At 35.3% G+C, this 14,329-nt stretch overlaps 1 protein-coding gene across 1 annotated transcript; it reads right to left on the bottom strand.

Moving 5' to 3' along the window:
- Positions 1-1,210: 1,210 nt before the first annotated feature.
- C11H11orf58 (chromosome 11 C11orf58 homolog) lies at positions 1,211-13,932 on the bottom strand. The gene is made up of 5 exons (XM_037026871.2): positions 13,721-13,932; positions 10,784-10,867; positions 4,483-4,543; positions 2,918-3,027; positions 1,211-2,231 (listed from the first exon to the last, which is right to left on the bottom strand). Exons 1-5 carry the CDS (start codon positions 13,781-13,783, stop codon positions 2,007-2,009), a joined length of 543 nt encoding a protein of 180 aa, XP_036882766.1. The 5' UTR covers positions 13,784-13,932; the 3' UTR covers positions 1,211-2,006.
- Between the last annotated feature and the right edge of the window lie 397 nt (positions 13,933-14,329).

Below are 14,329 nucleotides of genomic sequence, written 5' to 3'. Positions count from 1 at the left end.
CAAAGAATGTGACCTATCTGTTCTCAAACTACTGTTTAATCAGAACAATCACTTCCAACTTATTTCCTTGCCTTTGATTCCCCCAGGTTTGAAAAACTACATATTTGAGAACTATTAATACACACAAAATTGGAACCTGTGTTCCTGAAAACCTTTTTGATAAAAGGACTGTTAGATCACTGCTATAGGCAACCCTTGGGAGAAGTATGTTTCACTGCACAAAAATAAGTTTGTATTTCTCATCTGGTACTTTACTAGGGATATCAAGATGGCATGGCATCTGCTTTCCTTTAATGTTTTTCCCTCCAATTTGATAAGGGAAAAGAAAAACCCCTAATGTTTGTTTAAAGACAGCCATGATGTTGAATGTGATGCTGGGACACTAGGCAACATTGACCGACAGACCTATATTTATTGCAACCCTGAAATATGTTAATATCCAATAATATACTAACTGGAATGAGAGTTTCTCTATTTAGAGATTAAGGAAAAAGGTCTTCCAATGTTGTATTTTAAAAGGCTCTTCTACTTAAGAACCAAGACTTCTAAACTATGCAACATATTTAAACAAACTGATGAAAATACTTTTTAAAACATATTACTGGTCTCCCTTTTCCACTCTTAAAACATAAATCAGTCTTCACTTTCTATTTAATTTAGTTGTAATGGCAACTCTACAGAATAGGTATTTGATAATGGCTAATGTAATTTGTTGAATAAAAGCAAGCTTAATCAAACACATATCCATGAAATGTCATACATCCTGCCAACTACCCAGTGACTCAGTGTTTACTATGAAGAATAGCACCTATTATAATACATGAAAAAAAAGTGCTGGGGACTACTGATATATAAACATTTCAGGATGGATGCCAGAACAGAAATCACCTGTTCTGGTCAATACACAGTAAGATTCTAAATTTCAAAATGACAGGAAAAATCTAAAAGCATTAAGATTTTGGACCCAATTATTCAAAGATCACTGACCAGCCCATAATGCAGTCTGTATTTAATTGGCTGTACATATCAACCACATAACACCAGATGAGTCTAATCTCACTCCAACAGAAGCAGTAACATAATCAGCAATACTACTTTTGGTAATTAGATCAGGATAACAGCACTGGGATAAAATGAAGAGAATTTGAGCTTTTCATTCATTACTCATTTGTAGATAATGGGGATAAAGGTATCACAACCAAATACAGGAAACGGGAAACTGCTTTCTCTTTATTTAGGCCTTAGGAAGAAAATTAACTTTGGTCACATATTACCTCAAAAAAAAAAAATTGTTTTACACATTCCTAAACAGATAGGACCAAATGATCAGAGAAGTAATTTCTTCTGTAAAAAGCGGCCAAAATTTATCAAAAAGTCTTACAATGTAACTCAAATTATATAAAGACTGCTTGGGATCATATTCCAAATGTATTACAGTTGCAACTTCATCCTAATAGGTGTGAAAAGTATTTGCTCTTGTGTTGCTTTGGTCCAAAAGAGTAGAGCTGAATTAGTAAGAGTAAACTTACATGCCTAATCTTTTGCCAGTATCAATTTAGATTGTAGAACTATTCATCATGCTTATTTCTGCTGCCAATAACAAAGTATAACTTTTTCATGAACACATCACAGTATCAGATAAACTTTTTTAAGAGAAAAATAGGGAAGAACAAAAAAAGATGGAAAAGCTACCACAAACAAAAATAGTGTCTCCCCCTTAACTATTTGAAGGGGTAATAAGGTGAGATTAGGTTTGATACTATAATATGAAAGGAAATTGAGTACTGTATTTCTTATTTTATACAACTCTTACTCTTTACAAAAATGGTTATAGTCATGCCCATAAAAGTGTAACCCATGGCATCTGAAAGCAAACACTCTTTGTAATTATTTAAAAGGGCCTTTTTAAAAATTATAATACAAAGGTCTGTGCTCTATAAGCAGTCCTCCACTGTGCATTATAACAATAAGGCTTACTTTTAATACAAAGACTAAGTGTTCTGGAGTTATGAACCACTGGATTTAACAAACATCATTTTATAGTTGCTTTTTGCATCTTTCTTGGTTTTGGGATCCTCCACTTCATCAGGGTGCTCAGTAGCTTGGAGTTCTTCAGCAGATTCTTCTTTCTCTGACTCTGAATCACTTTCAGAATCATCTGGACTTTCAGGATCAGGCGAATCATCATCATCATCTCCAGCCACATCACCTTCTCCATCATGATCTTCTGCCTATAAACATCAATCAGCAGGCTTTAATAAATACACTTACCCAGTACAAAAACTGGGAAAGACCCTACCTTTTTGTCACAAGTCTTAGAACAGTCTACTCCTTAGCCAGTAAATCCATTGTTTTCAGACTATTTTATGATCATAGGCTACCTAGGGAAGAACTAAGGCATATCTGTGTGTTTTATACATTAGGACTTGAGAGGATTTTGTTTTAGGAAAGGGCTCTGAAGACCATGCACCTGACTCCCTTCCTGACACTAAGTTTGAAAAGTATCATATATTTTCCTGAACAAAACTATTTTTTTAGGTTAACCAATGATCCATGGAGATGTGAAAAACAGCTGTTATAGGTTTTGCATATTACTTTGGAATAATTAACTAGTGGTTGTAATATGAAGAGATCACTTACAAAACAGACTTCTACAAAACAGTATTTACATGAAGTATTTCATCCAACTTATATCTTGTTCATGCCTATCAAAGATATGCCCTAATGATTAAGCAGACTTTACAAACTCTCAAAAATCTCTATTATCTACAAAGACCTACTTGGGCATATAAAAAGTGTTAAGTAACTAAATAAAGCTTTCTACATAGATTAGCAATCAAGAACACTAATAGAAATAAATAGTGTCAACTTGGAAGCTGAATATCTTCCTATTTAATGAAAACACATTAGTTACTACCTCACTGAAGCCAAGTCCACAATGTCGTCGATATCTTCCTGATAATTTACTGTCCATACTTTGCTGATATTGAGACTCCAGTTCTTCATTAATTTTCTTGTCTTCTTCCCCTGCATGTCCAGTGTACTTTGGTTATGTTTCAGTCAAATTAATAAAAATATCTGATTATACAAAAAAAATCCCCATAATACAGATGCTATTATTATGTTCAGGGCTGATTTCTCTGTGACTGATTTTACAAAAAATTTTCTGATGGGTTTCTATACCATAGGTATTTACGCAACATACATAAAATACTTTAGTGAACAATCCTGTGAACTACAAAACTATAACGATGAACTTATATTTTTCTGTGTGATAATTCAAACCAGAGACAAGTCTCTCTGAAAGAACTGCCTTAAGTTCAGATATTATAAATATTTGATATTAAGAACTTTGGGCATTAACTGTTTTAGTTTAATTGTAGTCTAATAAATAGCTGTTCTCCTGAAAATGAAAGTTTTCTCCTAGCCACCAATAAAAGCTTCTGTCTTTGAACAGAGTAGTGAAAAGGCAAGCAATTTTTTGCCTTATAAATTTGCCTTTTTTTACATTTCAGTTTATTAAGGCATCAAACTTATCTGAAATGTTCATTTGTTACTTTATCACAAACATTCTGACATATACTTTGTTGCTTATACTGTTGTATGTTGAAGAATACAAAATAACTACTTATAAGCAGCTTTCTATGCATGACATTTTAATTTGTAAATATAAGAGGAATTTCACATTTTAATCACAAATAGTGGTGTGCCTCCATTATTTTTATTAAGTCCCAGTTTAACAAAAATTATGCAGCAAATATTTTACCAATCTGCAAAGCTCAGGGACCCTCCCTTTTGTAAGTAATACACATCAATCTGAAATAATTTTTTAATGTTATAAAAAAAGACCCATTCCTAATATGTGCTACATGTTTAGTGCTACGAAAGTTTATTTAAGTTAAAAGGTTTATTAAATATAACCTAGGTCATTATGCCCTGTTATTAATAGTGTCAAAATTAGGGTCAATTTTAAATAAAAAACATTAATTTTTCAACAGACTGAATTCAAATTCATGTTCAGTTTATATTACAGAAATATATAAAAGTTTTTTCCCTAAAATTAAGTTAGTTTCTTCAGCCTATGCAACAACCTTATACTCTTTAAAACAAGAGAAAAAACTCAAAACCAGTATAAATGTGCTGACTAAAACATTGTACATTAATTAATGAAATAAAAAATACATAAATTCAATACATACTGCTACAGTTGTCAAGAGGCATAGCCTCACTGCAATCAAAATATATGAATCATAAAAATGAAGACAAAAAGGCCAATTCACTGATACTCTCAAATCTTTTAAAAATCAAAACATATACTAATTGTTACATCTCATACATACTATGTTTAAATATACAATACACAATTCTAATTCTAATATTTTAATCATTAACAAACACAGAAGTTAAATGTCCCAAAATGCTCACAAATACCTCATGTTCCAAATTTTGTACCTCCACTTTAATTATACTTTATTTTCTTACCTGTTCGGAAGTGAGATGTTGATTTGTGATCTCCTATAACAAGACGACCAGTATGTTCTTTCTATAAAAAGGCAGAAAACAGAATCTGAGACCACTAGTTTAACATAACTACTGAGTGTCTAGTATATGCCTGACAGTATTCCGGGCTTCTGAGGTATAGTAAAGAAAAAGGACTAAATTAAGATCCCTGTGTTTATGGAACTTACATTTACATTCTAGCCAGGGTAGGAAAGGGAAATGATAGACAGTGACTGCAATGGGGTATGGGGGGGGGACTCAATAATAAGGGTGAATGTAATAACCACACTGTTTTTCTTGTGAAACCTTCATAAGAGTGTGTATCAATGATGCCTTAAAAAAAAAAGGGAACCGAGACCTGACCGAATGCCTTCTGCACAGCGAGGGATAAAAAGACCACACACAAAATGGCATGAGAGACAGAGACATGGTAACAGTGGGAGCAGCACCTCAACAGAGCCCTGCAGTAGGGATGGTCATCACTGAGGTTTCGGAGCACAGATTTGGTGCCGTGGAGCACAGAAAAGAAGTCGTAGTTTTCAGTTTAAAATGCAGCCATACTATAGGTGGGGGAAAGCAATTTTCAGAACTAAAGCACCCATCAAATGGTTAGAAACTGCCAGAACTCTCTGGGACTAGAGGTGCTTGTGAGCGCCATTATTTACATTCCCCCTGCAACACTGATAATGTGGACCTCAGCAGGGTCAGAGCACACATACCAACTCCAGACATAACCAAGGTGGTTTCCTGGACCCTGCTGCACTATAGATCTAGTAGTCCCACCAAGGTGGCACTAGCAAGCACAGTGCCATGTGGATTCACCCAACTAGGGCATCTCTCTTCCCCAGCCATCTTATTAGCACAGCTCTGACAAGCACCCCTTCCATCCACAGCTGCCCTCATGGTAAGCACAAACCAAAAACCCGTAACAGATACACAAAAAGAAAAAGGTAATCAAACCATACGTTAAAAGTCATAATGCACAGAAGAAGACAATTAGGAAGAAAGGACAGAGGAGACTGACAAAAACAACCAGAAAACATGGTAATACATGGTAAAACAAAATGGTAATAAATATGTACCCATAAATAATCACTTTAAAATAGACTAAATGCTCCAAAAGACAAAGGGTGACTAAAATGGATAAAAAAACAAGACCCATCCATCTATTTGCTGCTTACAAGAGACTTACTTTAGACCTAAAGACACAGAGAGACTGAAACTGTAGGAATGGAAAGATATTCCATGCAAACGAAAAAAAAAAGAGCAAGCTGGTGTAGCAGTACTTACATAAGACTTTAAAACAAAGACTGTAACAAGTGACAAAGGACATTATATAATGATTAAAGGCTCAATCCAACAAGAAGGTATAACAATTATAAATATTTATGCACCCAACAGAGGATCATCTAAATAATAAAGCAAATGTTAACAGACATATAAGAGAAATTGACAGTAATACAATTTAATAGAAGGGGACTTTAACACCCCCTACTTACATCAATGGATAGATCATCCAGAAGAAAACAAAGAAATAGTGGCTTTGACCAACATATTATACAAAATGGACCTAACATATATATAAAGAATGTTACATCAAAAACAGAATACTTACTCTTCTCAAATGTACCTGAAATGTTCTCCAGCAGAGATCATGTTAGGTCACAAAGAAGTCTCAGTAACTTTAAGACCTATCAAGCATCTTTTCCCAAACTGGAAATCAATTACAAGAAGAAAAAAATGGAAAAAACACAAGTATGTGAAAGCTAAAACAGCATGCTACTGAATCACCAATGGGTCATTGAAGAAATGAAAGAAGAAATAAAAAAATACTTGGAGAATAATAAAATAGAAACACAATGGTTAAAAATCTTTGGGATTCAGTAAAAACAGTCCTAAAAGGGAAGTTTATAGCAAGAAAGGCCTATCTCAAGAAGAAATAAACAGATAATAAAGATCAGAGTGGAAATAAATCAAATAGAGACCACTCCCCAAAAATACAAAAGATAAATGAAGCTAAGAGCTGGTTCTTTGAAAAGATTAAAAATTGATAAACCTTCAGCTAGCTAGACTCCTCTAAAAAGAAAAACAACAAAACTCAAATAAAATCAGAAATTAAACAGAAGTTACAACTGACATCACCAAAATACAAATGATTACAAGATACTACTATAAATGAATTGGACAACTTAGAAGAAAAGAATAAAGTCCTAGAAATACACTTTTCAGGACTGAACCAGGAAGAAATGTGAACAGACCAATTACTAGTAACAAAATTGAATCAGTAATCAAAAAACCCCAACAAAACTCTAGGACCAGATGGCTTCAAAGAAGGCTTCTACCAAACTTTTAAAAAGAGTTAATACTTAGCCTTCTTAAACAATGTCAAAAACCGAAAAGGAAGGAAAGCTTCCAAATTCATTCCATAAGACCAGAATCATCCTGATACCCAAAACAAAGACACTACATAAAAAATAAATAAAAATAAATAAATTACAGACCAACATCCCGAAAGAACATATGTGCAAAAATCTTCAATAAAATATTAACAAACAAAATTAAAAAATATATGAGGAGGATCATTCACCACAACCAAGTGGGATTTATTCCAGGAATGCAAGGACGGTTCACTATTTGCAAATCAATACATTAACAAAAGGATAAAAACCATGTGATCATCTCAATAGACACTGAAAAAGCATTTGACTAAGTTCAACACCCATTCATGATAAAAACCCTCAACAAAATGGGTATAGAGAGGGAATGTATCTCAACATAATAAAGGCCATGTATGACAAACCAACAAACAACATACTGAATGGTGAAAAGTTGAAATCAATTCTCTAAGATCAAGAACATGATAAGAATGACCTCTTGGTTTCACTCAACACAGTACTAGAAGTTCTAACCACAGTAGTAAGACAAAAAGAAATCAAAGGCATCCAAATTAGAAAAGAAGTAGAACTCACTATTTGCAGATGACATACTATGTATCAAAAACCTTAAAGACTCCACCAATAAATTAGAATGAATTCAGTAAAGTTACAGGATACAAAATCAACACACAGAAACTTGTTGCATCTCTATATACAAATAATGAACTAGCAGAGAGAAATTTAAGAAAACAATCCCATCTACAACTGGATCAAAAATAATAAAATACCTAGGAATGAATCGAACCAAGGAGGTGAAACACCTGAAACTTTGAAAACTCTACACTGATGAAAGAAACTGAAGATGATAGAATAAATGGAAAGATATCCCATGCTCATAGAAAGGAAGAATTAATATTGTTAAAATGGTCATACTACCCCAAGTAATTACAGATTCAGCCCAATCCCTATCAAAATACCCAATGACATTTTTCACAGATCTAGGTCAAATAACCTTAAGTTTGTAAGGAACCACAAAAGACCCTGTGCAGCCAATGGAATCTTGAGAAAGAACAAACCTGGGGATACCAACGCTCCCTGATTTCAAACTGTACTACAAACCTAGCATAAGCAAACTGTATGATATTGGCAAAAACTAGACATATACATCAATGAAAAATACCACAGATCAATTAATAAATGACAAAGGAGGCATGAACACACAATGGAGAAATTACTCTCTTCAATAAATGATGCTGGGAAAACTGGATAACTACATGCAAAAAATGAAACTGGATCACTGTCTTACACCATACATGAAAATAAACTCAAAATAGATTGAAGATATAAACATAAGACCTGAAACCATAAAACTACTAGAAGAAAACAGAGGCAGTAACTCTTAAACATTGGCATTACTGATTTTTTTCTGGGCATGTCTCCCCATGCAAGGGAAACAAAAGCAAAAATAAAAAAGTGGGACTACAAACTAAAAAGCTTCTGCATAGTAAAGGAAACCATAAATGAAACAAAAAGGCAACCTACTGAATGGGAGAAGATATTTACAAATGAAATATCTGGTAGGGGGCTAATATCCAAACAATATAAACAACTCATACAACTCAAAAAAACCCAGATCTGATTAAAAAATGGACAGAGGGCCTGAGAAGACATTTTTTCTAAAGACACAGAGATGGCTATCAGGCATACAAAAAGATGCTTTTACTAATCATCAGGGAAATACAAATTAAAACCACAATGAGGTATCACCTCACACTAGTCAGAATAACTAGTATCAAAAAAAAAAACAAAAAGAATTGATTAAGTATTGCCAAAGATGTGGAGTAAAGGGAACCTTGTACACTGTTGGTGAGAATGTAAATTGGTGCAGTTACTATGGAAACAGTATGGAGGTTTCTTCAAACATTAAAAACAGATATACCATGATCCAGCAATTCCACTTTTGAGAATTTACCTGAAGAAAATATTATCACTAATTAAAAAAGATATATGCACTTCTATGTTTATTGCAGCATTATTTCTAATAGCCAATATATGGAAACAACCTAAGTGTCCATCCATAGATGAATAAAGAAGTGGTACATACATACAATCGGCTACTATTCAGCCATAAAAATAAAAACTTGCTGTTAGCAACAATGGATGACCTAGAGAGTATTATGCTAAATGAAAAAAGTCAAAGAAATAAATATGAACTCACTTGTATGTGGAATCCAAGAAACATAACAAATGAACAAACAAAACAAAACAGACTCATAGACAGATCAGACTGGGTAGTAGTTGCCATAGGGGAGGAGTTGGGGGAATGGGTGAAATAGGTGAAGGAGGTGAAAAAATGAATGCTTGCTACCTTTATCTGGGTGATGGTTACATAAGGGTACATATATCAAGCTGTACATTAACATTTGTGCAATTTATTGTATGCACCTCAAAAAAAACCCTAGCTGTCTGGCCAGAGAGCTGTGATGCTTAGGAAGAAGTAAGTTGGCTGCTTTAAAAACAAACAAGAAAACACAAGTATCCTATGTAAAATTTCAAAGCTACAATCTTGGCCTTTATAACAAAATATTTAATGTATGCTAAACAGTCCATTTATTGGTAACCAAAGAAGAGTTTAATTATTCAATCTGGCCACCTGACCCCTCATGTTACTGACATTTAATTGACTCTTAACTAAATTTCATAACATTTTATGTTAGGTTTTTATTTTTTAAGTACTTAGTCTTCATTCTTAGGTTGAGCATGCCCCTGAAGTATTATTTACTTTTATAAATCCTTAGTAAATCTTGTATTGCATGAACCAAGAGAAACTTTGGCTTTCTATGACAAATTATAAATTATTAGAAAATCTATAATGAGATATTATACAAATGCTTCCTATGTATAGGTCTTAATGTTTTTCATGATTTCTCCCTAACCCCACTGTTCTAGTCAGGCTAACTCTTCATCCTTTCAGATTCAGATGAGTTCTATTTCTGGGAAGCTTTCTTTTATTACCAAGGCAGTTAGTTAGCTATGCTTATCTATTGATTCCACAGCACTATGTACATAGTTCTTTCATTGCAATTATAAGTCTATATTTTTATTATCTGGTTTTATCCATTAAATGATGTATTATTGATCTATATGACCCCCCCGCCCACGACCCAGTACAGTGTTTATCATTTAGTAATCAATAATTGGTGGTAAACTAAATGAACTCATTCCCAAATAGGAATATAAACAAGGGGCAGAATTTCAATTTAAGGAGCTTAGAAGAGAAAAAAAAGTTTTCCTATTTCTTCCAAAGCTGGTTATAGGAAGATTATTGGAACAATGTTAGGAAAATAAATTTAATGCTCACAAAAAATAAGTATCTAGAGATCACTGTATTTGCATGTAAAAATGAATTGCTAGGAACAAGAGGGTTTTTACCAATAGGGAATGTTTTCTTGGCACCTATTTCTATTATGTTAATCAAACAGAAAGATTTCAAAACATTTTTAGTATTAGGTTTTTGATAAAGGCTTGGCAACTACTTCAAGGGCTGGAGAGAGCTATAAAATATGAAAGACCTACCAATTGCTCTGCCCAGAGATACCTTCTACCAAATCATTAGACTAACTGACAATAAATTATAAACTTTCACGTCTTCCTTATTCCACAGAAGTCTCCTCAAATCAAGTATTTTCTCTATACAGTCTCTAAATCTTGTTGCCCAGTGGCAGAGACTCCCAGCAGTGGTTCAGAAGTAGTATAAATTTTAAATGGCTGGTTAGATAAACTGTATTTCCCAATGTCAAAAGTAATTATGCAGAATGGGAAAATGGGATCCAAGTATATTCAGTTCATCTCTCACACAACAGACACAAAAAAGATAAAAATAAAAATGCATATTATCTGATGCTTACCTTTCCTGCACCCATAAGTCTCAAGAACTTCTGTTTTCTTTCTTCATTACCTAAGTCTGCTGCTTCCCAATTGCTAGATCCGAGCTGGAAAACAAATTAGCCAATTAATTTTTTTGCACAGTATCAAAAAGTTTAAAGTCTACCAATAATTCCCAAGTATCTTCCCCCTGCCCTTATTCCTTATTAACTATACACAGGACACTTCTGTTTTTCCAAATTCCTGTCGGTGGTGGGGTTTATATGCTGTCAGGATTTTGGCTACCCAAGTTCCAAATCTCTACTTCTATCCATCTGGCAATTCATTTTTTTTTTAGACAAAATTAATTATTTTGGCTCAATATATAGTTCAAAACAAAACACCAAAGTACCAGTGAGGCTTAAGTTCTAGTTTTCATCAAATCACTTGTTTTCTGTGAGCCTGGACCTGGCATTAACTTCTTAGTTTTAATTCCTGATCTATACAGAGAGGCTTCATTAAAAGACTGTCTCCAGAATAGTAACACCAACTAAGAATTGCATAGTGTTTTACAACTTACAAATCACTTTTTCACTTAGATTCTCTCAAGAGTCCATTTAACAAGGACACTGAAGAGGTTGAGTGACTCTCTGTGGTCCTCCAGCCTTAAGTTCTCTGCTCTTTTCTCATCATACTATACATGATCAAATGAGACAGAATATGTGAAAGTAGTTTATGAACTACAGTTATAAAATGTATAGAATTAAGTTAAAAGCAAAACAGTTGTCTGAAAGCCAAAACACTGCCAAACTATTTTCATTGAAAGAGTGAATATTTTCCATGTCTTTACATAAACCATCAACACTTAACTTCTAATCCTAATGTTTTTTTCCAATCATTAAGTTCTTCTGGTTCTTACTTTCAAAGACCTTAGCATACAACAGCAAGTACAGTGCCTTAGTGCTGTATTCTGAAAAGCACAAGGGTGCCTGACACATTCTTAGAGGTTCTCCATTAGCTACTAAAATTAACCTCTCCCTTCCTACTGCTCCTTAAAAAGATAGTTTTCTTTTCTCCACTCCAATCAAACCATGAAACCATTTTAAAGTTGTCTTCATCCTTAATACTCTTCACCATAGAACTGCAATCTACTTCCTCAGTAAAAACCCTAGTAATTCTTAGAAATGTTTGTTACCACCATTTAACATGTGAGGTCAGTGGGCAAAGAAAAAACTTTATCTTTTACATGCAGTGGATGTTCATTAGAAACTGCTGACCAACTACATATTATAATTAGTTGATTTTCTACAATTTAATGTTTATTTTTAAAAACTTATGTATATTATTTTTAAAACTTAAAAAAATAATATTCAGATGAAAGAAACTGACTTAAGAAAATCCCTATCAAGAGACAGGTTATTCTACTGCACTATAATGTAAAACAGTGTGTCCATATCCTAGGCTCTATTCTTGAATTGCAACTATAACCACTTCCTTCAAAGAGAATGTTTCTAAGATTGGAATACTTCTTGAAGGGCATCTAGTTTTAACTGATCCCCTCTGAAGCTGTAAAGACTTGATTCCTTAATCCCTTTAACTTTGTTAAGTTACCTAACCACCAATTTTGTGAAGCTAAAAGATGATTTCTGTGAGTTTTGATTCTTATAATCAAGTGACAGTTAAATACCAGAAACAATCTAATAGCTTTTAAAATGGCATCCAGATTACTCAAAAGACTAGCTAAATTCCCAAGTATTGGGTTATCATACTAACAACAATAAAAACCTAAAGTCAGCAGCAGGGATGAAGATTGGGCATAAATAAATCTCACTATATAACTATTCATCCCCAAAATCTTATACTAATATTTCTGCAGAGCTAAAATCAATTTCCTTAAAGATCCTTGGTATTCCGGTACAAACCTTATCACCTATCTCAAGGGGTGGGTCTTAACATCATCTCATTTGCTGCAACTGACGTACTAGTAGTATTCAGTATGGTTCTCAAAATAAGATATATTAATAAAGGCACTGAAGTGCAGTATAGAAAACAAATAACACGTTCTCAGAAATTGATAGTGCTTTAAATAACCGAAAGAAAACTAATGTCCTTTCATCATCCTTAAAGATGACCTCTCCATGCCCCCCTCCCCAAAATTTCCCAATCATTTTTCCAATGGCATTTACACATTGCACGAAGGACCTAGTTTTACATTTACGGCAGTTTCCATGACACTGCGCTAGGTGCTAGGACAGATACACAAAAAGGCCTTGGACAAGCACCATGCTTGTTCATCTTTCAATTCCCAACACCCAGAATGCATAAGATAATATTAGTGGGTTACTTTAAGGAATATATGGTTTGCTGAACTTGGGAGGCATGAGGGGAATTGTGGGGCAGGAAGAATATCAAAATGGGCTTCTAGGTCTCAAAGTCTTAGACTGCACCACCATGCGCCAGTACGAAATTACTACCCTGGTACAATTTTTCGGTTCAATACTGTTCTTGGTTTACTCTTAGCAGGACATTGCAAAAGTAACCCCGGTCAGAAAACTTGTATAAATTTGCACCAACATCTTGACATTGTCACAGGACCATTTTAATTATAAAGCAGGGAAGTCTTGCTGTTTCGATTCTGAGTAGGAAGACCCCAGAAAGAAGCTTCATCTGCCCCCAAATACGCAAACATGATCTCCTAAGGTCTTTCATTTCTCGATCCTCTTAGTACTTCACCGAATCCCCTTCCTACGCAGGTCTCTGGCTACTCAGCGTGCGGACCGCTTCAAACCTCCCGACCAGAACTGAAAAAAGGAGGCATTTCTCAAGTCATTCTTCTGGTTCTCTCCCCACCCCCAACCCCCTAAGTCGGCCCTCCCGCTTCGGGCCACCTTAGGCGCTTCCTCCTTCTTCATCCACCCTTTCCGGCCTACCGCAGCCTTTGGTAGGCCTCAACCCTCTTCCACTCCGCCATTATTATTTACATCGTCATCTGGGGAGGCTGAGCGCTTCACCCCGTGCGGATGGGACTCCCGGGCAGCACTCATCGTTGCGGGAACCCCGAAGGGAAAAGCCGAAACCACTCGCCGTTCTCTTCAGCCGCAGCGCTAGGAGCCTGCAATCTGCCACCAGCCCAAGCAGCGCCACTCCAGAACGCAGAGCCCATCCGGGCCTTCTCCGCCACAGTCGTCACCGCGAGGCTGCTCGCCGCCGCGGAGCGCTCCGGGAATTGTAGTTTTCTGGTTCACTCAATACCGGCCTGAACAAAAGAGGATGGATAACAAATACTACAATTCCCAGGAAGCCCAGCGGCGCACCTAGCGCCGTGTGGCGGGAGTGCCTTCTGGAAGCCCCGCCTTCTTCGGCTTGAGGAGGGAGCCTTCCCGCGGATGAGTATGGCGGTGAGCGTCTGAATAAAGCTTCGTCGTTACAAAGCTTCGTTGTTACGGAAAGAAGCTTAGACTGGGTTTGCGCATATCGCTCTGAGGCGCCGCGCACAATGCATCCGTTATAGTTAAGCACCTAGGTTTAAATTTAATGCTTGAGGCTTACTGAACCCTCAGAGGCTACCGTCTTCCGCAAGACAAAAACAC

Source organism: Manis javanica, chromosome 11, assembly GCF_040802235.1.
Source record: "Manis javanica isolate MJ-LG chromosome 11, MJ_LKY, whole genome shotgun sequence".
NCBI lineage: Eukaryota > Metazoa > Chordata > Mammalia > Pholidota > Manidae > Manis > Manis javanica.
Note: the sequence above shows the minus strand (reverse complement) of the source record. Positions and strands in the feature narration are given on the sequence as shown.